This window comes from Enhydra lutris, unplaced genomic scaffold, assembly GCF_002288905.1.
Source record: "Enhydra lutris kenyoni isolate GAN:26980312 unplaced genomic scaffold, ASM228890v2 scaffoldscaffold4, whole genome shotgun sequence".
Taxonomy (NCBI): Eukaryota; Metazoa; Chordata; class Mammalia; order Carnivora; family Mustelidae; genus Enhydra; species Enhydra lutris.
The window spans coordinates 2,973,236-2,997,922 of record NW_019154088.1 but is presented as its reverse complement, the minus strand read 5'-3'; the positions used below and the strand labels follow the sequence as shown (position 1 = coordinate 2,997,922).

General features: G+C 46.0%; 1 protein-coding gene across 1 annotated transcript in view; it reads left to right on the top strand.

Annotated features, from left to right (window-relative positions):
• LOC111159558 (ryanodine receptor 3) overlaps positions 1-24,687 on the top strand; it is a 353,621-nt gene that overhangs the window by 143,796 nt on the left and 185,138 nt on the right. The window contains exons 20-30 of the mRNA XM_022522093.1: positions 3,119-3,223; positions 5,181-5,284; positions 5,551-5,634; positions 7,292-7,451; positions 8,807-8,954; positions 9,782-9,987; positions 10,578-10,752; positions 18,581-18,789; positions 20,406-20,581; positions 21,696-21,732; positions 23,178-23,341. Coding sequence (XP_022377801.1) covers positions 3,119-3,223; positions 5,181-5,284; positions 5,551-5,634; positions 7,292-7,451; positions 8,807-8,954; positions 9,782-9,987; positions 10,578-10,752; positions 18,581-18,789; positions 20,406-20,581; positions 21,696-21,732; positions 23,178-23,341 — 1,568 coding nt within the window. The remainder of the gene's footprint in view (positions 1-3,118; positions 3,224-5,180; positions 5,285-5,550; positions 5,635-7,291; positions 7,452-8,806; positions 8,955-9,781; positions 9,988-10,577; positions 10,753-18,580; positions 18,790-20,405; positions 20,582-21,695; positions 21,733-23,177; positions 23,342-24,687) is intronic.

Sequence of the window (24,687 nt, the reverse complement as noted above, 5' to 3'; positions counted from 1 at the left end):
ACCCCAAGTGAGGGGAGAGCGTGAGCACGATACTTACTTTTCTGCACCACCCCTCACTGAATCATCAGAAACGAGTGTGAGGAAAAGTCTCCTGGAAGGAGTGGGCCTCAAAAAAATGAGGGGAAGTTTTGATGAGAGAAGAAAGGAAGACTTGACCGAAGAGTGGGAGAAGAGTCCACACATGCAGAACTGAAGATCTGAAAAATCGAAGATCTCAGATAAATCAGCAAGCCAGAAGAACCTTTGAGGTCCAGACCCATAGTTGAATCTGCATGGACCCTGAAACTAGGGAGCTCTTCCCAGGGAATCAAATAATAGGCAAGGTCTTATAGGAAAGGTGCAATTTATTATCTTGAATGAGGCCTTGTAATTTTTTAGGACCTAGCATTCTGGGAAATTATTGTCAAAGGAGAAGTTAAATATGTTCGGAGTTGACTCCAACCTCCCTCGGGCACAGTAACCAGTTTGTGGGCGAAATATTGCTGACTGGAGCCATGTCCTAGGTACTACCTGCACCCAGGGCTTGAAGCCCGCAGCCTCTGGCTGAGCCCTGGGAAGAGGGAGCCCAGCTCCAGGCAGCCCAGCTCCAGGCAGCCCAGCCCCAGATACCCCAAGACAGTTAGCAAGCCAGTGTTACTCTGTGCAAGGTAATCACCAATTGAGGTCACTAAAATGATGATTTGGGGTTCCCTTCATGGCCTCTTTCCACATTTTCTCTTTATCGAAGGATGTGTTTCCGCCCTCGTGCAAATCCCCTTTAAGTCTGTGATCACCTAAGGAGCACTAAGTTTAAAAATTATCTTAGTTGACCAGTAAAACCCAGATACAGTTACAATTTGTTTGCTAATAATTTCCCCCATTTTGCTCTTTATTGAAACATCATTCCAGTTATTAACTTTGACTCTTTGATGATTAAGTTGATATTTTAAGTCTTTCATTGAAAGGCAAGTAGTGATTATAATGCATAAGTTAAATATGTTATTGCTGTTTTTCTCCATGATCTCTTTATATACGATATTTGATATACTTTTTTTTACTAAAAAAAAATAATTTTCTCCCAGAGCTGTCCCCCTCAAAAAAAAAAAAAAAATCAGGATTTTTATAATAGTGGAAACACTAATAACCTTACTGATAGAATGAGGATTGCAAGGTCCTGGCAGGTGATGCAGAAATGAAGTAGGCCAAATGCACAGGCTCTCCAGCTGATAACTGCCAGGCAAAAGTGTGAGCCCAATGTTAGTGATCTTTCAAGGGATCAAAACAAACTAGAAATCAGAACTTTTTTACATGAACTCTCCTGTTTCTTAAAAGTTGCCAATGAATAAACATGAGAATAATTATTATTATCATTATTGCTCTCATAATAGTAGTAAATTGTATAAAATAGGAGGAAGGAAAGGAGAACAACTTGGGCCCCCTGGGTGTGAACTCTATGGAGAGATATGAGCAAAGTGCCAGGAACACACAGAGAAATTCTCCCTGAAGGTAATTGGGGAAGACTTCCCAAAGGGAAGTTGAGCTAAATTTAGGAGAATGGATATTGAGGATGCTTGGATTAAAACCAGAGTGGGACAACGGTTAATGCAGTAAAAACAGATCTTACTTAGGAGCTAAATAGGGGAAAGGAACTTTAGTGTAGAGCCGGGCTCAATTCTGAGTACAGTAAGAACAAGTGGGATTTACAGCCAAGGAGAGCAAGTTGGGGAAGTGGGGCAAGTCAGTGGAAGGGAAATTACTAAGAGAAACCTTGGAGATTGGGATGGATTCTTGCTAAATTGATCTCGCAGAATTCTATTTGAAGGCAGGACAGATAGAAGGCAATCTGATATCCCCTGGGGGGTGATGGGACAGGAGGAAGTTTGATCAGACACAGAGATGGGGGGGTGATCAGATATCTAGCGTGGTGGATTCTCACCAAACTGATTTAGCGGGATCCTTTCTACAACTGGAGTCTGGAGAACAAGGCCCAGGGATAGAGCCTAGCTGGAAAGGGGCTCAGAGATTCCCATCTAGTGGCTGGTCTAGGAGAGTGTCCAGTCATCTGTTACGTGGTATAGAGAGGTGTGTGTGTGTGTGTGTGTGTGTGTGTGTGTGTGTGTGTGTACACATATTATGTGTGTTGTGGGGGGATTAATAAGGGTAAGTGTTGCAAGTACAAGGACACAGAACTGTGAAATACTGTGACCTTCTGTGAGAATTTCAAGAAGGTTGGGAGGGGATGTGTTTGGGAGGACCACGGTGGTGAAGGAGGACACTATATACTTGGTTAACACATCTAGTTTATGTCTTAGGAGCTCAAGGAACACTTGGGAGACACCCAGGAGGAGAGTGCTTTGATGTGGTTTTGTTGTTGTAGACTCATCACTCTGGCCACACTGTGGAGGGTAGATTGGTGAGCAGTTGAGGAGACCACCTGTGAAGCTCTTGCAATGGTCCAAGGAGAAAATAATGAGGTTGAGTGATTAGAGGAGGGGGCCCTTGAGAAAGAGCCTTCAAAAATGAACACGATCAATTGTGTGACTGATTTGATGGTGTTGTGGGAGAGGACAAGTCATGTCAAGAGGGAAGACACTAGGATGACTTCCAGGCTTGAAGCAATGGCAGGTTATTCAACAAAGAGGAGAGAAACAGGAAAGACATGAATTTGGTTTCGATAGCATGTTGGGTTTACTTTGGTGGGAAAATCCTGCAGACAATTGGAACTGTAGGTGTGAACTTCGGGAGAGACCGTGGCTGGAGACATACAGACTTGAGAGTGACCATCTATGGCTGGGTGAGATCTCCCAAGGAAAGAGCATGGACAGAGGGGAGGGGAGGCCCAGGGAAGCATTCACATGGGAAGAACATAGAACACAAGTAGCTACAAGGACTGAGAAGGCATAGCATAGGCAAAGGGGAAGCCCAGAGAGGAAGGAATCTCTGGAAGCATCTGGGTCAGACAGGGTGGGTTGTAACAGTATGGTCCTTCCTGGGAAAAAGGAACCTCTGGGAACAGCCCCTCCTGGGGGACGTGTAGTGAATTCAACTGTGGTACCTTATCCACATGCATTTTTATGATAGATTTCAATACGACTAGTTCTGGTACTGCTGACTTCACACTTGTTCCTTTTCCTTTTAGGTTGTTTTGCCCCCTCACCTAGAAAAGATCCGAGATAGACTGGCTGAAAACATCCACGAGCTTTGGGGAATGAATAAAATAGAGCTTGGCTGGACTTTTGGCAAGGTCTGTGTTCCTGTGGCCAGGCTGAGATGGAGAGTTGGATGGCCTCGTTACTGGGGAGGGCTCTTGAAAGACTCGAATGAAGGAGGAAAACACATGAGCCAAAACTCACTGCTTCTTACTACCCGCTGTGTAGCCTGTGCTCCAAGTCTTGCTCAGTTGTCTAAGTGCAGTCAAGGGCACTGGGGAGGCCAGCTCTGCACAGACAGAAGTGGGGGTTCGCCTCCCTTACTTGGGAATGGTTTCCTTTTTTAGGGGAATATTGAGCACAGTTGTTCCCCAACACCTCCTTCAGAACTCTCATTATTCCTTTCCCCTTCAGAAAAAGCTGTCCGCTCTGCATGAAAGGCCCAAAAAAAAAAAAAAAAAAAATGGCTGATTCATTGTTTTGGGTCAGAATTTGTTTGATACAGTTTTCAGATGATCACGAAGATTAATAGACACTCAGAGGAGGTTACAGAATCTCTTGCACTAGAAAGCATTTTTCAAAGAGGATATAAATTGACTTTGTTCTGTGGTTTGTGTAAGGTCACGTCTGAAGGCACAAGGATAGGTGAGGTGTGGCATTTCCTATGACCCTGACACCCTCAAATTATGCACATTCCATTCTATCTTCGTTACTGAAAGGGCCCCTGTGCTCCAACACTTGAGTACTGACGGAGCTACCATAAAGGATCGCCCTTCTATGTGACTACCTCCCTGCTGTATGCTTTTATAATACCACAGACCTCTGCTTGGGAGAACAACTCAAAATTGTAATATTACATTTATTATTATGACTATTTTATTACTGCTCTCTGCTCCATTACACTGTATTCTTTATGGGCCTGGGGCTGTCCCGGCTCCCCACTGAACTCCTGCTGTCTAACTCAGTACCTACCACGTAGGAGACACTTAACAAATGTTTGTTGAGTGAATGCATTAATTAGTTAATGTCTGGATCTATAAACATCCAATACAAAAGTCGAGAGCCACAAGGGACTATGGAGCCCTTGAAATGTGACTAGTCTGACTTGAAATGTGCTGTAATTCTCAAATGCACTGGATTTGGAAGACTTGCTATGAAAAGCTAATATAGAATGACTCAAAAATGATTTCTCAGACTTGAAATGATTTCTCGGGCTTGTTAAATGATAATATTTTTAAATATCTAGTTAAATGAAATATATTACTAAGATGAACTTCACTTATTTTTGTTCTTCTCATGTGGCTACTAGAAAATTTGAAATTATAAATGTGGTTCACATTGGTGGCTGACTTTGTATTTCTGTTGGACAGCTTCTGTAGTCCTTTATTTTCTGAAGAAGGCTACCAAGTGGGAGCATTTTGGTTCCATGAATTTGGGACAGGCAGAAATATGGCTTCCATGTATAAAATTGTTTCTCTATAAGAGTATATTTTGGATGCAGACACTTGAATAGAAACAAATCCACAGAATCATATGGTTTCGCTCATGTGTGGAATATGAGAAGCAGCACCAAAGATCGTAGGAGAAGGGAGGGAAAACAGAATGGGAAGTCATCAGAGAGGGAGTCAAACCATAGAGAGACTCTTGACTCTGTGAAACAAACTGAGGGTCGCAGAAAGGGTGGGAGGGTGGGGGTGGGAGGATGGGGTACCTGGGTGATGGGTGTTAAGGAGGGCACATGATGTATTGGGCACTGGTGTCATAACCAACTGTTGAATCATTGAACACTACACCTGAAAATAATGATGTACTATATGTTGGCTAATTGAATTTTAAAAATTTAGAAAAATAAATCCACAGAGCACAAACCACTAGCAACTCAGACTGCGTATCATCGACTAGAGAGGACATCACCTATTTGCCTATCTGCCAATAACTGTCTTTGTCTTGCCTGATAGGGATTGCCTGGGTGATGTTTCCAGGCATTTCATTTTCCAGGGCATTGCCCATTGTCAAAACTCAAATTACATTTTTCCTTATGTTGTCATCTAGATACGGGATGACAATAAAAGACAACACCCCTGTCTTGTGGAGTTTTCAAAGCTGCCTGAAACCGAGAAGAATTATAACCTACAGATGTCAACTGAAACCTTAAAGTGAGTGTTTAATTGAATTGAATGTGGACTGAACAGTGAGTGGGTGATTTAATGCCTTATAACAATACTGTGAAGGTATGTCTCTTGCCTTGAAAACATGATGCATTCTGATAAATGAGCGGCGGTGGTGATTATTCCTGCCACAGGAGGAGTTAGCCTAGTAAGGAACACATCCACCATTGTTACTGATCAACCCAGATGCAGGTGAGGGGTCTTGCTGTCCTGCATTAAGCGGACCCTTGTCCTCTCCCTCTGTCACGTTACAGGACCCTCCTGGCCCTGGGGTGCCATATTGCTCATGTGAATCCAGCTGCTGAGGAAGATCTCAAGAAGGTCAAATTGCCCAAAAAGTAAGTGATTTTTTTCAATGATTGAAGACTTGCATGCTTCAGTCTGAGTTTTGTAACTGGGAGGATGGGAGGTCCGTGCACAAAGGCAGGTAATGGCCCCAAATGCTCGATAGTGCCCGTTGAGGACGGCTTTTTTGTAAATTCCAGGCAGAAGTTTGCCACAGTTCAGGTGTTTCCAGGCTTTCCCTCTTTCACTCCTTCAGTGAGGACCTGCACTGCTATTGTTATTTCTAAGCCTGGAGATGTGGCTCTCCGGGGGGGTGGGGTGTAGAGAGTCTTTGGCCTGCAAGAACACTAGCTGGCATGGAACTTGAAAATGATTGGTAGCCACAGCGAAGATTCACTCTCTGGCATTGGGCCAGCCAGATAAATCCTTTGTGGAAGTGGTTGTCTCTGCCAAGATGGACTTGGGCCCCTAAATCTGCCTGTGCCCTATTCTCCCTCTCACCTGGACAATCACAGCGAGACCCAAGTTCTCACGCGCTCAGGTGTGTGTTCCCTGTCACGTCCCCTGGCTCACTCGCTTGCCCTCCATGCACCAGCCTCGGGGGCGCATGCATTCACACGCACGTGTCATGATTACCTCTGAGCCAAGGCAGTGTCAGCTTTAATCAAATGCTTATCTTCCCCTTTTTCCCTGTGAAACTCCTAAGCTGCCAAGCATCACCCATAGAGGCAACTCCAGATGCTGGGAGCCGCACATTTGTGAGGCAGAAGCTGGAGGAGTGACCTGCTGGTCGGGCTGCTGGGGTCAGCGCTCAGCAGTCAGCCCATGCTGACTCTGCCCAGGATCGGGCATCCCACAAAGGTGGATAATGGGCAGTATTTAAGGCGTATAGCAGACCCTGCATCTTAGGTTGCTCGGCAGTTCCTATATAGACAGAGCCCTGGTCTGCAAGTCAGCACATTCAGGTTCTGGCTGTGAGGTGGGCACGTGGTGGCTCTGGGGCCATGAGTTCCTCCAGACTCCTGTTCTCACAGAGCTACGATCAGCTCCTTTCCTGTGAGTCACTCCACAGCATGCCCTGGCCCTCTCCATTCATGCAGTGTATCTACCCGGGCTCATACTCAGCCGTTTCCTGTCTTCACTTGAGCTATCAAATTATCTACCAAATTACAGACATTTGAGGCTGTGGCTCCTGGACTGAACAGCAAACCATGAAGGTCACTTCCAGCTCACAAATTCTTGGAGGTCGTGATTTTCCTTCTTAATTCCCAAAGTAAGGGTTTAACTTTCTGAGGCTGAATGACCATTCTCCACTGATTTATAAGAAACCTTTTGGCTCAGGTCTTGCCCTTGCCAATTTGGTTGTGACCTTTGCTGTTGTGGAAGTGGTTGAAGGGGCTGTGCCTAGCGGCACAGCACACTGAACATGCCCCTCACGGGTCAGGCTCACAAGTAGTCTTCTTAGAAATGAGGCCAGATTGCATTAACCAGGCACTTTCTCCAACACTCTGGAATCTGTGACATGCATTGCAAAAATGATTGTTGGAGGGACTTCATCTAAGGACTTGAAAGAGAGCTGAGTTCTCCATTCTGCCAAAGGGTAGAACCTGAGACTGAAGCCTTATTTTCCTGGTATTCTTACCATGTGCTCAGATCTGTAATGGGGGAGTCCTAGAGATCTGTCCAAAAAATATATATTTTTCCTTGTAGCTATATGATGTCCAATGGCTATAAGCCAGCCCCTTTGGATCTGTCTGACGTGAAGCTATTACCTCCTCAAGAAGTTTTAGTGGATAAGCTTGCAGAAAATGCACATAACGTTTGGGCCAAAGACAGAATAAAACAAGGATGGACCTATGGCATCCAACAGGTGAGAAGTCCCGGGTCAAGCCTGCTGCAAATGCTAGGAGATGGGGTCATCCATCAAAATGCCATTTTACTTTGGTGGGTATTAGATTGGAAGATAGAAGCTGCCCTTGCACTCTATCCCTCATGCCTCAGTGCACTCGTTATTTATAGAATCGGGACTGGATGGAATTTGTAATGGTCACATTGACATTAACTCTAGGCGGAATTCCAATTTTTGCAGAAATGGATAGGCTTACCTTTCCTTTGTTAGTCTGGTTCACTTATGATTGTGTTCCCTTGTATGTGCCCATTGGCTGCCTCTTCCCTCATTCCCTGTCTTGCTGTTTGCATCATGGAGAGCTGAGCTTTCATGCCACTCTCCAAGGACAGAGTAAGCCTTCCGCAAATCAACACAGTAGGTCAGCAGTGTTTCTTCAGTTTCCTGCTGAAGGTGAACAGGAGGGGAAGGAGAGGGGCAAAACCAGTTTGCCAAGAAGCCTGTGCCCCTTAGTTTAGCCCATCGGGCCAGGATTCCTGGGCACAGTTCTTGGCTTACACAGGAGACAGCCTAAGAACCAGGGCCCAGCAAAGAATTAGATGGAGTTAAGAGCCATACCATCTTTCCTTAAAGTAATCCCTCATCTCCTTAGGTACCTGGATTGCTATCAGGGAAGTTCAAGGGTAATGGTGTGTACACGTGTATATTCATGTCTTAGCCTCCAACTCTGCACATGTCTGGAAACCCAAGAAGACCACAGCTATGGAAATCATGGCAGAAAGGGGGAAGGGGACTCAAAACAGTGGCATATTTGTTTATGATGACTTAGGACCGCAATCATTGCTATTGTCGTCTTAGTCCTCCCTAAGGAACTGAGGAGGACTCTAATACAAACGTGTGCCTACTATAAGGAAATGGACCCCCTGTGGTTCTGCCACCTTTTCTGATGTTTCTGGGAGCATAGGTGTTTCTCTGCATTGTTTCTCTGTGAAGAGACTGTTGTGAGGAGACTCGAACAGTTTAAATCACGGTGTGCTCCTCCATAGGGGAATAGTTACGTAAATCCCATCTGCCTTGCCTTGGGAATAGATTTCTAACCAATTTCATGACACTTCACTTTATTCACAGGCTGGCATTATTAAAATGTGTTTTTTAATGCTAGCTTTAAACATTAGCAAAACCTTTCCATATATATTCATTTAATCCTGAAGAGAAGTAGTAAATGAGTATATTGCTAAATATCAAGGCACTGGGGGAAGAAGAGCTGATCAGCTGACAGCAGGGAGCCAGGACTGTGTCCAGCAGTATGTAAGTGGGACAAGCTCTTGGTAAAGACAAACTGTATTTTCTCAGAGCCTCTTTTCTCCGGCTTCACACAGGATTTAAAGAATAAAAGAAATCCCCGGCTGGTGCCATATGCTTTACTAGATGAACGTACCAAGAAGTCCAATAGGGACAGCCTTCGTGAAGCTGTTCGCACATTTGTTGGTTATGGCTATAACATTGAGCCTTCAGACCAAGAACTGGGTGAGTTGAGATTGTTCATTCTGGTCCTGGTTGACTCAACTGGTCCTCTTCTGCAGAACTGCTGACTTTGAATAAGTCTAACATGTACTATGAGAAATGATACTTGTACCAAAGAGCACTGAAGTAAATGGTCTATTTTAACAAGTGAGGTGGGGAGGAAGGAGAACCATGTTTAAACTCTATGGTGAGCACTTCTGTGGCCCAATCCCACAAGGAATAAGTGATCCTACAGTTTAGCTGAGATTTGGGGGATATTTGGTCACAAAACCAAGTTACCTTTATTTCTCTTATCTACCAGACACGTGAATGTCAGCTTACTTTGGGGCCAGATTGTCTCATTTCACAATTGAAACTGATTAAAATCACCAGCCCATAACTGATGGACATGTCATATCATCCCATGCCCAAGGAGTGCTATAGGCAAATTAGGGTAGCATTACAAGTGATTAAGAGGATACATTTGGCCTAAGACAGATCTGGGTTCAAATCTGCTCAGCTTATTGGCTCTGAGACCTTGAACAAGTAAACCTTTCTGAGCCTCAATTTTTTCATTTGTAAAGTGAAGACGGTGTTACCGACCTCATAGGATTGTTGCTATGTATAGTTTGTAAGGGATCTACACAAAGTAGTCACTCTGTGTGTTAGCTTATATTCTGACTATGATATGATGATAATGGTGATTATTCTGTTAGGAACAAAATGTCATGTTGGGTAGTGGGAGGTCTGTCTTTGTTGTTGTGAAATTCTTTCGAGGAATGCTACCTAATTATTAAAGGCCTGTGTTCTCTCTTTACCTCCTGTATCCTCTGCGGCTCTCCTCACAATAGCTGACCCAGCTGTGGAGAAAGTCAGCATCGACAAGATTCGATTTTTCCGGGTGGAGCGGTCTTATGCAGTGAGATCTGGGAAATGGTATTTTGAGTTTGAGGTGGTAACTGGAGGAGACATGCGCGTTGGCTGGGCCAGGCCAGGTTGTCGGCCTGACATTGAGCTGGGGGCCGATGACCAAGCCTTTGTGTTTGAAGGCAGCAGGGTAAGTTGGGATGGTGTCCACATATCCCCAGTCCAAGTTTCTCTGCTCCAAACATTTCCCTGGAAATTGGAAGTACTGAATGTCTGGATCTCTGGCTTCAAAGTGAGTCATCAGCACCACTGGCTAATTTAGGTCATTGAGTGACCAAGACCTAGCTATGGTCACTTTGGTCTTCACTTTGATAAAGGGGAGGATTGTGTGCCCACATCCTTTCTGTAACTTCTGTATCTGCCCTTGGACTTGAGCCCATTGCCTCTGTTCCAGAGGAGGGTCACAAAACACAGTGTAGCTAGTATGTGTGGAAATCTTACCACTGTGTCCCAGAGTGAGTTCTGCTTGCTGTCATGGCCCGCTAGGTGTTGGGGGACTCTGGCTACCTTTTCTGATGAACCTATGGAACTTGGTTTCATTTATTTGTAAGATAGATCATTCTTCCATGTGAGTTGTCCCTGGTAGAGGAGTGAGTACCTTGTAGAAACCAAAGTATATATAAACGCAGTTAGGAGAAATTGCTCGTGGAGTCATTTATTCAGCTAGACTGGGGGTTTTTGAGACCTCCAGTCCTCTAACCCTGCGGTCTTGTTTCCTAGGGCCAGCGGTGGCATCAAGGCAGTGGGTATTTTGGACGTACGTGGCAGCCAGGAGACGTGGTTGGATGTATGATTAACCTGGATGATGCTTCGATGATCTTCACACTAAATGGCGAGCTGCTGATCACCAACAAAGGCTCTGAACTCGCCTTCGCTGATTATGAAATTGAGAATGGTAAATTTCCCACCTTCCCCCACTGCATTCCAGCTCTGAGTTGAGGGAAAATCCAGGGAGAGCTGGGTGAGCTCATCTACCTCCTTACTCAAGATGAACCATCCTTTGCATATTTGAAAATCTGGTGGCATACTATCATTTTTTTTAAATGATTTTATTTATTTATTTGTCAGAGCGAGAGAGGGAGAGAGAGCGAGCACAGGCAGACAGAATGGCAGGCAGAGGCAGAGGGAGAAGCAGGCTCCCTGCCAAGCAAGGAGTCTGATGTGGGACTCGATCCCAGGACGCTGGGATCATGACCTGGGCCGAAGGCAGCTGCTCAACCAACTGAGCCACCCAGGCGTCCCCATACTATCATTTTTGAAGAGTCCAGACAAATCATGGTGATACTTGGTACGGACAGCATAAATGCAACTTGTGAACTTCCAGATAGCTTAAGAAGCTCTCCTCGGATTCCCAGCCCTGCACGTTGGCATGTTAAGGTGTCCCAGTGTTACAGAGGAAATGCTAATTGCATATGGACTTAGGCCCTGGGAGAATAGAAAAGTCAATGAATTAAAGAATTATCCTTTTATTCTGATTTGAAATGTCATTCTGCTTGTTTGTGTAATTGAACTTGATGCTTTGGTGAGAACCACTCAGACACAAAAGTTCGACTTCGCTGTTCCTTGAATGAAATATAATTTATTTTGGGGCGCCTGGGTGGCTCAGTGGGTTAAAGCCTCTGCCTTCGGCTCAGGTCATGATCCCAGGGTCCTGGGATCGAGCCCCACATCGGGCTCTCTGCTCAGCAGGGAACCTGCTTCCTCCTCTCTCTCTCTGCCTGCCTCACTGCCTACCTGTGATCTCTATCTGTCAAATAAATAAATAAAATCTTTAAAAAAAAAAAAAAAGAAATATAATTTATTTTGAATTCAGACATGCTGGGAAAGCCAAGCACAGTTGCACTCATTAATGGCCCTGAATAGATGGCAGTCGGGCCATTGCCTCTGACTACACCGAGGGGACGTTGGTACTTCTCATTTCCCTGTCTGCATAACTACATCACGTACCAACGTGGTTGGCCGCGCATAGGAGTTAAGGAGCACTGCACTGTGAGTCAGCTGACTCACTCCTGACAAGCTCTGTGACTCCTAGAGACTCTTGGCTTGACCTCTCTGGGTTTACTTTCTTCATCTATACCAGAAAATTAGAAGATGGACCATACAAGTTCCAACATCCTTCTCTGTTAGAAAGTTCTAAGGCAATGACTTAATACGCACTGTACGTACGCCTCTTTGCTTGGTGCTGGCCCACTCTCTCTTCCTTATAGACGAGGATGAGGTGGAGTAGTTGAGAAGGCAAGAGGGTGCTCCGGGTTGGGTGACCTGAGCTCTCCCCCTGCTTCTAACCCCCTCCACCTGTGACATCTTGGGTTGACTTTGCTTAACCTCATCTCTCCCTCTGAATGATCAGGGCTCCTGTTAGCTCTAAATTTCTGAAACTCCACAAAAAGAAACCATTTTCATTTAGAAAGCTAAAAAAGGTAAAACTACTTAAGCAAGAGCAGCAGAAATATGTGTAACTGAACATAGAATAACGTAAATATTCTTAACTTACAGTTTTAAACTTGATAAATCCCTTTCATGCCTTTTATGGGCACCTGTTATCCATACCTCACTGTACTCTAAGAGAACTTTAAAGCCACATATTTGGGGAAATAGAGAGGTTGCAAGTCAGTGTCTTTTCCTAGAAAGACAAGATGACTGAAGCTAGTTGGGGTCATATTTTCGTGCCTTCTGCAAAGGTTTAAAAGCAAGGTTTTAAAGAAAGAATCCTGGTCTCAGAGACCTGTGGAAAGACGTTGCCAGCAGAGAGAATGACCTCTGTGTCACTCAGAGGCACAGCAGAGGAAATGTGTAGGACAGAAGGGCAGTATAGAAGGCCCCCTCTGACACTGAGCTTAGGAAACCGCTGTCTTCCAAGTACCCACCACACACAGTGCTCTCATCTTGAGGCCAGGAAGAGAAGGAAGGACTAGAAGATTGAGGCTCATCCCTAAGGAAAGTAGCTCCCTAAGGGAAAAGCAGTCCAAGGACCAGTGACCTTCTCTTGGCCCCACTGTGTAGGAACCAAGGGAAGTTACTTCCCTGGGAGTCTTTGGTCTCACAGAAGGAAGGGCTAAGAATCTTGTATGTGGTGCAGAATTATAAGAACTTTGTAAAGTCCAAAGCCTTGCTGCTCAAAGTGTGGCCCAAGCGTAAGAAATGCAGGCTCTCAGGCCCCCATGCCACACTGCTGAACTCCAGTGGTTTGCACATTAAAGCATGAGAAACAGTGGTCGAAAGTATATATAAATGCAAGCAGTAACAGTGTGAGGGGGCTCGTTTTCTCATTGTAAAATTACATGACTCACAAATATGAAAAGAGAACTCCTAACACAAAGTAGTAGATTAGAAATGGCAAATGAGGAAGACAGAAAGGAAATTCTAGAAATACAGGCTTGAAACTGAATGTGAGATAAAGACTCCGAGAAGTCCACCTTTAAGAAGCAGGGTATTCCCGTCTGAGCATATAACTACAGTAAGAATAATAGTGTTTGAGTAGTGTGAGTAATAGTGTAGAATCGGAAAATGGCAGGAGAGGGTGTGAGAGTCTGGGAGATTTGTCTATGGAATTTATGGAAGACAAGGCTGTGAAGATAGGGAAGGTGCAGGTGACAGCCTTGAATACCAAGACTCAGTCTTTTCATTCAAGAAATTTGTGTTGTCAGACTTGGGCCATGCACCCTTGGCCTTGACTCTGGGACATGGGAGCTATTGTAGGGTTTGAGCAGAATGCTATAAAGAAGAGGGATGTTTTACGGTAACTTTGCTTTTCGAGATCATCTGTGTTGTAATGAAAGAACTGCCTGCTAGACCTTTTGTGTATGGGGACACGATCTGACCTTCAGAATAACAAAGTCTATTATTAGTGAGCTGTTTTATAATGGAATTGTACCGTATGGTGTTAACATATTATGCTGTAATATTGTATTGCACTTTAATAATACAGAAACAAGATAACTGGAAGGCTCTTTCCATTCTGTGATGGCTCAGGAGTCTGCAGAACGACAGTTGAAAGGAAGTCAGCATGCCATTCTTTGGTAACAATAGCCTGGAGGCCTAGAATAGCCCTCTAGCTCTGGCTCTCTGCATAAGGTGGAAAGAGACAATAATTCTTGCCTTGAGCTGTTATGAAAAACAGATGTTGAAATAAAGCATTTTGTACACAGTAGCCCCCACAAAGCAGAATCCCCCTTGGGCTTGTGTTCTGGTGGCCAGCATCTCAGCCTGGATTCAGGCCATTCCCTCAATGGGATTGGTGCTGGTGGGAAGTTTCCAGTCCTTCAGGGGAAGGAGTAGGGACAGGCATTCCAACGCAGGGCTATTTGCCTCTGGGTTATTTATAAATGGTTGTCTCTATCCTCTTCTGTATCATAGCTGATACCCCTTATCTGCCTCATTAGGATTGTCCTAATCATTGTTCCCTACTCATATCTCCGGCCGGGACCATCACAGTTCTCTGTGTTGTCATCTCATGATACAATTCTGAACGCCCTGTTAGACCTCAGAACGTGACAGGGGAGCATGGCTTTCTCCCATGTGGCTTCTCTGCCAAGCACTCCCCCAGGAGACAAACTGCTCTGGCGTAGCTTTGGTGTCTGCAGGGACGGCCTCCCCCACTGCTTCTTCTGGGGGCTCAGCAGGATTTCACAGATTCCCCCAGCTCTGCTGGCAGCACCCCCATAGGCGGCAGAGGAGACATACCTGCAGGAGCTGTCACTGCCGTCTGCAAGCATACCACACAGGTGCCGGGGGTCCCCCGCCATTCTCGAAAGCGGCTGGAGCAGAGGCACACCACCCCTGGTTTCTAGCATTGGCTACAAGGCTCATGACAACCTACATGCTGCCTCTGAAAGCCACCTTCCTGAGGTTTACTGAGAGAAGGAAATGCGTGGGGACAGCACATGCTACTGGAGTGAGACTCTCAGAAACTCCCAGGGAAAGTCCCAGGCACTCCTCTAATCACTGGTCTCCAAGATCACAGTTGTTCCTTTACCGGTATGAGCTGCTCTCCAGCCTTTCCACAGCTTGAAATGGATTAACAAAAGGTCCCTGATTTAGATCTTCTAGGGAACTAGTTTTTGTTTCTTTTTCCCGCTGAGCTCCTGAGTTAGATGGCCCTCCTGGCTCTCCTTCTTCCTAATCACAGAACTAGTCAAGGGGCCTTGTGAGACAAGATTGAGCAGAACCTGGAGTCCTCTGTGGGATTTAAATGCCTGTGCTCTTGCCGTCCTTTCTTGGAACAAGAACTCTCCTTGCATCTTAGTTCAAGATAATGCTATTTGCGAATTTCCTCCAGAAACCTCTTCAGAAATGTCAGCATACTGGGCCTTCTGGGTGGTGTGGTCCGTGGAGCGTCTGACTCTTGGTTTGGGTGGGGTTGTGATCTCAGGATCACGGGATCAAGCCTGCATCAGGCTCCGTGCTCAGCATGAAGTCTGCTTGGGATTCTCTCCTTTACCCTTTGCCACTCCTGCTCATTTTCTCTCTCTCTCTCTCTTTCTCTCTCAGGTAAATAAATGAATCTTTAAAAATAATGTCAGCTTATTGTACCTTACAGGCTGCATATAGAGAAGAGCATTTCTTTTCCCCTTTATTTTTCTGTCCTCTTACTTTTCCAGTTTCATTTGAAGCCAGGGTTAACTGAGTTGTGTGCAAAGTGCAAACCTTGTTTAGAGAGTCATTGCTCACTCTAATGCCGTGTGACCTTACCAAATGGATCTTTTTATCCAGATTTATTCCAGGAAGCTATGTGGCCACTTGAGAAGTAGCCCTTTTCATCTAAGGGGCCTTTGTGTTTGTGGGCCTCCTACTGCTTTATCTGGAGGCAAACTGGTCAAGGACATAACACTTAGGGAAAGTGAAGAAAAACTCACAAAGCAAGTCGTGGTAGGTAAGAATTAGAAAGCAAGCATCCTGGCCTTTGTCCCCATTGCTTGCTCTGGCCTGCTTCTCTGACAGCCTTCTTCACATGCTGGCTCTGCATGTTTACCAGGGGACAGACCTTGAGCAAATTCAGCTTGCTAAGCCTCAGTTTCCTGTTCTGTAACATGGGCATAACAATGAGCCAGATCTGCAGAGCACTAAGCCCAGTGCCCGACACCTAGAATGTACTTGATAAATGTTAGCGGATGTGGTTTATCATTATTGTCCCCCTGACCCCACCCTTATCTATCCGTTAGAAAGTTACATGAAATTTTAATGCCTCAAAGAAAGGACTTTTAGAGAGGGAAAGATCATGAGCTACAGTCTCTCAACTAGCTGGAGGGAGCTGCTGATTCAATGTATCTAGGTATCAAGTGGTCTTCCCTGGGAGAAAGTGAAGGTATCTTAGGAGGATTAATCTTTGCTCTTGGTCCTTTCTTGGTTTTCTCTTTCCTGAACCAGGCTTTGGATCTAGCTTCTTTTCAGCTGTTTTACTGACCTGTCCCATCTGTGCCCACTCGGTCCCAGGAGGTGTCCGACAGTCTTTCCCCCATGGCTGTCCCATCTGTGACTGGTGCAGCTGTGCCTTCTCTCAGGCTCTGCTCCACTCTCCCCTGCAGCGAGGGCTGCTGTCCTGTAGGGATAGTACTTGACTCTGATGAGTGCAGTCCTCTGCCCGGGACGTGACTGCTATTTAAAGCTGGGGCATTCATCCCCTGGAACATTCATCCCTTCTCTTGCACACTGACTGGCAGGGGGTCTGTGAGTCAGAGGATGTGGGATCTTGTCCCATTTTGTTACTTGCCCTTCTCATGACCTTGGTCAGGTCCATTAGCTCCTCATGTCTTCAGTTCTGTCCTAAGTGAAGTGCTGTTCGCTTTGGTGGTAGCTTAGGAATGAAGAGGAGCCCAAGTCCCTTAGAAAAAAGACATCCCACACACATTACCTGTTTTTTTTCCACGTGTGTCTTACAACGCCTGGTGGTCTGTGACTAGGAAGTTATTGATGTGACCTGAGTTATTCACAAGTCGGGCTTTTGTGTCTCCTGCTCATGCATTCCACCACCCAAGTCAATAGAGAAGAAGACAGGAGAAGACCAGTATTCCTAAGATGTCCTTTCTCTGCTCACATCAGGGTGACCCTGCTTTGTGATCTTGGCTCCAAGTTACAGCTACTACGGTAGCAGTTTTCTGGGTTGTGTTAACCCCTTTAGCAGAGGCCAAAATGCGGTCCTGGGAGTAGCGATGCCTTCCAGCAGAACATTCATTCTTCACTATTGTTTTTGTCCCTTTTTGTAGAAGTTCCTTGGGATCAGGATAATTTTCTTCCTTGACATCTTTTCCTAGTGCATGTTCCTCTGTCCCAATGGGAACCCAAGAAATATTGCTAAGAGGCAATGCTCATTCCACACTGGAATCTGATTTCCAAGGGTCCCTTACTTACAAAAAATCGACATCTGCAGAAAGAAGATGGTTTCCTCTATCACGGTCCCTGGCACAAAACTGCCAGACGCATAGTGCCACTCTGGAGGTTGCATGATGGGGTGCTTATCTGAGCTGTCCATGCACCTGCCCGAGGGCCGGGCCACCCCCTACTCTCAGCCCTCAGCACCCCTGAGTGGAGGCTGCTGCGTGATCATCACCCTCATTAAAGCTCTACTACTTGAGACGATACCAAATGGTCTCAGCGTCCTAAATGAGTGGACAGTTTCCGAAAGCAACCAACTTAGCCTGTGAGCGGTTTCCTTTTAACTTCCGTGATTCACCTACATTGAAACTTTGTGCCTCAGGCCTTGGCATGTCAGCACTGCCTCTAGGAAGAGTGGATTCTGTCCCTGGTTTCTACCGACAAAAGCTCTTACAGTTGAATGTAAATTCTCCTGAAGTTGGCCTTTACATTTCCGCTTAAATAAACACCCCTGCCTTAGGAGTGACACCAGTTTAGTTTGTGCCGGCTCCAGCCCTGCTTTAGCCACGGGCCTCCGAGCCCTCCTCCCCTTCCAAGGACTCTCCCTACGCCTGCCTCCCGCACCACTACCCCGTAATTAGTGCTTTCCCAGCTCTGTTGACCTGTCAGTCCACAATTATGATTTATAAATATCCCACAGACAAGAACGGCAAGCAGTTTGAAGTTCTGCTCTGGAATATTCTGCATGGCAGATTGTTAATATGACGAGAATCGGGAGTAAGCCTGGAAAGGGACCGTAAGTGTAGGAGGGTAGGAGGAACTGCCCACGGCTTCTGCTGGGGAATCTCACCTCCTGCCTGGGTGGGGCCCACAACAGCAGGCTCGGGCCTGGCAGTTTGTAAACAGTATTTTGTAAACCAGCAGAGTGCACATTCAGAATCAGACTCAAGACAGGAAGACAGGAAGAACCTTAGATCACCCATTTCGCAGGGGAAGATGCCGAGACATTGGGCTGTTTGTACCAAGTCCTCTTTTAGGCTCCTTGTGTTGTTCTTGGCAGTGTTTTAAAATTTCCCAGGGCCTAATGTCAGTTTTAATGAAACATAGATAAAGAATTTTTACTTATCCTCTTACTTTTCCAGCTGATACGTATTTATACCCTAAGAATAATCTTGTTTAGATGATTGTTTCTCCCCCAAATCATGTTGAACCAAAGTTAGGTCTTTTCCCCAGACACCAATGGCAGCCTTAGATTCCGTGTGACCTCCTACAGCATCTGTGTGCCAGACAAAGGAATGCGTCCCCTCTTTCCTCCTGGACCCAGAGCTGTGAAGAAAGCCAAGGTCTGACTTGCTCACAGCTTCCTGGAATGGTTCTGGGGGCTGAAGAAGGCTCTCTTCACCCTTGTGCAGGATTTGTGCCCATCTGCTCTCTGGGACTGTATCAGATTGGCCGCATGAATCTCGGGATGGATGCCAGCACCTTCAAGTTTTATACTATGTGTGGCCTCCAAGAGGGCTTTGAGCCTTTTGCTGTCAACATGAACCGGGACATTGCGATGTGGTTCAGCAAGCGCCTCCCGACGTTTGTCAACGTGCCAAAGGATCATCCCCATATAGAGGTAATGTTACACGTTGTGGATGGCCCTGGCAGGGCAGGTGGGCCAAGGCGCTAAGCTCCTGCTAATGCTCCTGTCAACAGGCAGCTGTATACCAAAGTCCGTGCCCGGGCTGCCTCCCAGCCACTGCCTCGCTGGCCCTCCGAGCTGTCATTGTGGGCACGTTTACTGTGGCAGCTCGGGGGCACCTTGCAGATGGCACCCACCATGCCAAGACATCCTTGCAGATCAGTCCCTGGGCCTTTGGGTCACTGTATTTCCTCCAGATGTTTCTGTTCTGCTGTGGCCATATGAGTACAGTGTCCAAAGACCTTACGTGTTGCTTTCCTGAAAAATTTCAGTACCTGTACTCAAGATGATATGTCCCAGACCTAATTCTTTGCTCATTACACGATGTCTTTTAGGTCCTATATATTTCTGCGGGACCACGTCCAACGTTTTGAGCTGACATGTAGCAGTTGATTATGATACCCTCATCTTGTAGAAGGGAGCTAGAGGAAATTGTAAGGAGCCTGATATGTGTGCTGGTTCTACATCTGCTTACCACTGTTTTCCAGTGCCCACCATGGTTTTGTTCATGGAGGGCGGGTGGGTGCTGCTAATGGAAAGTCAGGCAGATCCCCTCCCTTAAAGCATGAGACCCAGTGGCTTGCTTCCACATGACCATAAGTTCCTTTAACTCACCTTCCAGTGCAAACCCAACAAGCACCAGCTCTTAGTCCTCTCCTTTTTCCCACAGTCTTAAATAGTAGAGACTTCTCTGTATAATTCTTACATGGTCAGCACTTGAGAAAGCTGGCTCATAAACTTTTGAGGTCAGGAACCCCTTTGACAAACTGATGGAATCTGGAGACCCTGTTAGAAAAATATAAACATCACAAAAAAAAAAATAGGTAAGGACACTCAGAGACCTCAGGATAAGAACTGTTCTCTAGAATGTAGGGAGTTACTTAGACCATAAGAAAATTAGTCTAAGTCTTACTTCACTTCCCCTCCCCCACCATACACACAGACATTTTAAAAAACCCAGCTTTGCTCTTTCCTCCTCCAGCCCCAGCCCTTGCAATGCTGTGCCCTGGTACTGGGAATTTCCCCAGTATTTAGAGGTCCCTCAACCTTCAGGCTGTGACTGGGATGGGGCTGGGAAATGTGCCAGGTGGGAGATGACCTCTCCGAGGGTACCGTAATGTCTTTCCTAGAGCTTTGGGCTTTCTGTGGTCTTTTTCCTTAAATAGTCTTTTGCCTGCTGACAATGGAAGTCTGTGGAAACACTTTCTCCTTGAGCCACTCGCTCCCTGACCTGAAAGGTCATTGTCGGCAGATGACAGACGGTGTCACCCAAATACCACCCTCTCTGTTACACCTGTTCTCCACCCTTGATCTTGCAGAAAACCCAGTGGGCAGGTTCTGAAATCTCTCATTTCTTCGGCCAGAGGCAGATCTGTTATTTTCTGTGGAAGAGGATCCAAGTAATAGTGAGAGGAACAGTTTGGCTCTCATTGGTGACAACTTTTAGAGTTCACAGAAAGCCATGACACATGGAATAGCAAAGAGGGAAGGAGGGACAAGGTCAAGGCAGGCGCCCAGGTGTATCAAGTAAGGACCCATGATGTTTCCAGGTGGTGAGGATCGATGGCACCATGGACAGTCCTCCATGCCTCAAGGTGACCCACAAGACGTTTGGCACACAGAATAGTAATGCCAGCATGATCTACTGCCGCCTGAGCATGCCCGTCGAGTGCCACTCCTCCTTCAGCCACAGCCCCTGCCTGGACAGTGAAGCTTTCCAGAAAAGGTGAGGGCAAGCCCCGCCCCCATCCCCGCACCACTCTCACAGGTGCTCCTCCTTTGTTCTGTAAAGTTGGCTTTTCCTCTCTGTTTCTTGCTTTGCCGGAGCACAAGTGGGTCAGGTTCTCTCTGCTTTCGGTCAGGTAAAGAAACGGGAACGTATGTGTGTGCATGTGTGCGTACACAGGCACGGGGTGGGTGTTGGTGCAATTCATAGTTAGCAGACAGGTCAAGCCAAACAGGGTCAGGTCTAGTGGAAAACTTTCTGCTCTTCTTGAGCCCTCTGGGTCCTCAGGCTCCTTGAAGCCTACAAATCCTATGTTTCTGGAGGAAAAGGAATATAAGTGCATAAGAGGGTACAATTGTCGTTGCTTTCGTGTGAAATCAAAGCCTCTAGAGGCAAATACTGCCTTCTTTGTGTAACTGTGGCCAGTGTCCAACCCAGACTTCTTCCTTTCCTGATAAGGAATATGTTCCTTGCTGTTTTTCTTTAATGTCTATTTCTTTTTTTTTTTTAAGATTTTATTTATTTATTTGACAGAGAGAGACAGTGAGAGAGGGAACACAAGCAGAGGGAGTGGGAGAGGGAGAAGCAGGCTTCCTGCTGAGCGGAGATCCCGATGTAGGGCTCGATCCCAGGACCCTAGGATCATGACCTGAGCCAAAGGCAGATGCTTAACGACCACCACTACCCAGGCCCCTTTTCCTTTAATGTCTATTTCTAATCGTTGATGTATGTCTGCTTCTCTGGAGCTGTCTTATCCAGATTTCCTCTAGATTTTCCCTTTGTACATGGTTTTAAGCAAGTGCAGCTGCTTGAAAGAACAGGACAGGGTATTCAGAGATGTCCCTGCCCACATGATTTCAATCTTCCCTCCCTCCCCCTAGCTCTGACTTACCAGCTGGGCTGAGAGACAGGAGTGGGAAGTCAGAACTTTGGCTTGTGGTAACAGATTACAAATGCCCAAGACCAGTTGGGATCGCTCATGTATAGGAAATCATTTTCTAAACTTGCCTTTGTCATTAAAGGTAGATCAACTGCCTGTCAGAGTTGTGGAATTCTCTTTACAGCTGAATAACTAAAACATGGGTTATCTTCCCCCCCCCAACCCCTGCCCCAGGAAACAGATGCAAGAAATACTCTCTCATACTACAACGGTAAGTAAATGTGCTCAATTACGGTTTTAATTATTTGATTCTTTGTTGTGCCTGGTAATATGCCTCTTACAGCAAAGATTTGTCTAGAGATCCTGTTTAATTGCCAATTACTGTGTCTTTTAATATCCATCTTGATGCTTCCAGAACACATCTCCGACATTTCTCAAATGGGGAAAAGGAAGACAGTCATTCACTACAAAGCAGAAGTTCCACCTGGAGCTCCTAATTGGGCACCATTGTGTACTTGTGCCCATTGGTCAACAGGGAACAGCTCTGCCTTTCTGATTGGAATGAACGGGGAGTGGGGGGGAGGATCTTTCATAGAGTCCTTTTGTTTCTTCTTTTATGTAAACTTCTATGAATCAACTCTCCCATCTCTCTGAGCAGTGCCAGGAATAATGTTGAAAGCAATCAAGTGAGAAGCAGGCGCAGGGAAGAGTCCAGATGATGGAAGCTGATTTTTGTCCCTTTTCTCTAGCTAGACAATAGGCAGAAAGCAACACTGCTAATTTCTTTCTTTCTCTCATTCTTCTTTAATTACCGCCCCCCTGCCAAAAAAAGGCTTTGGAAGAAATGCATGTTACCCCTTCTATAAAGTTATCCTGTAATCCCCAGGTGGTGGGTTAACCATGATCAGGAATAACATTGTTGCTACGAGATGGACAATATGACGCCCTCTGAAACACAGGACAAATGACCTGTCCAAGGTCATACAATTAACAGCTGCCAGTGGCAAGATTCAAGCCCCAGTTTGTCCGGCTGACTCTCATCTCCCAATCAACAAAACACAACAGACTACACATAAAAGTAACTTCATTGAGAATAGATGTGCTCGATTTCATAAAGAAAACGGTGAAGTGGTCCCTGAGGTCAAGTGCTTTAGCTATTAGCATGGCGTGGTGGGACACCGCACAGATCGTAACAGCGCCCGCCAAGAATTCCTGCAGTTCTCAACCCAGCCTGCCCCCAAGCCACAGACGTTGTGGGCTTTTTCTTTTGCAGTGTCTTTTTCATGACTTTCCAAAAACAACAACACAAACACTTTGTCCTTCCCTATAGAAGTGGAAAGTATAGCAGGAGTCCCCCTGTCCTGTCTCTGAGGACAAGGGCCGTGTGCGCCTAGGAGAGGGTGAGGTTCTGTCCTGACCGTTCTGAACGGCAGCTCCCCTGATTTCATCAGTAGCATCTCTGGGTGCAAACGGTGATAGATTAAGTGCTAGATTGTCTCAGTGTTAATGCACCATAGAAAAGGGAAGAATAAGGAAGCCAGATTCTCTAGTCAGCCCATCCTAAGTCTGGGGTGCAGCACCGTTCAGCTCTAGAGCTGTGTGTACTTGTTGCGGAAAGAGAGCCAAGTGGGCTTCTGTACTGTTTCTATCAATTTTGCCGCCCCCACCCCCCCAGCAGCTGGGGACCATTCACTTCCTTCTGTGGTCTCTCCCCAGCAGTGCTACTATGCAATCCGCATCTTTGCTGGACAGGACCCCTCCTGCGTCTGGGTCGGATGGGTGACACCAGACTATCACTTATACAGTGAAAAGTTCGACCTGAATAAAAACTGCACGGTGACTGTCACTCTAGGGGATGAAAGAGGCCGGGTCCATGAAAGGTAAGGGGGTCTCCCAGTGGCCAGGGTCAGCCACCAGGCTCCTCACTTCCTCCCACCCCCCAGCTGTCTTATTTCTCCTTCCACCCAATATCCCGAAAGAAGGAAACATCCCCATGTCTATGAAAAAGGAAAAGTGAGGCACAGGTTTAAGAATCCCTCACCAAACAGGGAATACTGTGGCAGAAATGTTATTAGTGAAAATCTAGGCTAATTTCATCACATGTGTAAAACATGACCCATGGGTGGGAGAGGCTAATGGACAATTGGGACACTGTGCTCCCTCTCAGACACATCTCTCTGAGTTCTGGGTAAGCCCCAGTTTTGACAACATCAAAATGAGACAGAGAAATATCCCTGGGTGCCTAAAAGAAGTTAATTCAGAAGAAATGAAAAGATGAACCACATCACATAGCCACTCATCGACTCCAAACTCCTCATCCTAAGGATATAAGGTGTCTAAAGGCATAAAGAAACATAAAAGAGAAACAGCAGACTCATGAATAATAACCACTGATAGAAATTAGGGATCTTGTGGGAAAGCATATTTTAGGTATACCCATGGCTTCCCACTGGTCCACTGAGTTGGGAAGAGGTTGGGAGGGGATTGCCACCAGAGAAAGAATCTCTGGTCAGCTGTGCCCCAAAGAGACCCAGGAGACCAGGCTTTGTGTCCATCCAAGTGAGACTTAAAAGAGTGTTTCCCAAACAGACATGTATTCTAGTGTAATAAGTTGTCTCCCAAGCTGGTCTTTATCCCTACAAATTCAGGAACGTTTTGTAGCCGATGTCCTTTCAATGGTCCTGGTTCATCAAAGACTGGTGGCCAGAGAGGTCCCCACGCATCGCTGTGTCATGCGGAACCACTGTGGGCAGGTGGTGAAGAGCAGACTCTAGAAGCAAACTGCCTGGGCTTTAAACTGGGTTCCAGAATTTACAAAAGGTGGGACTTTGGACCACTTAACCTTCCTGGGCCTCAGTTTACTCATCTATAAAATGAGGATGATATAGGCCTCTGCTTTCGGCTCGGGTCATGACCCCAGGGTCCTGGGATCGAGCCCCGCATGGGGCTCTCTGCTCAATGGGGAGCCTGCTTTCCCCTCTCTCTCTCTGCCTGCCTCTGCCTACTTGTGATCTCTGTCTGTCAAATAAATAAATAAAATCTTTAAAAAAAAAAATGAGGATGATAGATCCAGTCTCCTAGAGTGATATTAGGATTAAATGAGATAATGCATAGAAAAATGCCTGAAGTAGTGCCTTGATCCAGGCACTGAATAAGCATTACTCTTATTACCACTCCTAAAAGTCTTATTGCAAGACCCAGAATAGATGCTATAAACAACATCCCG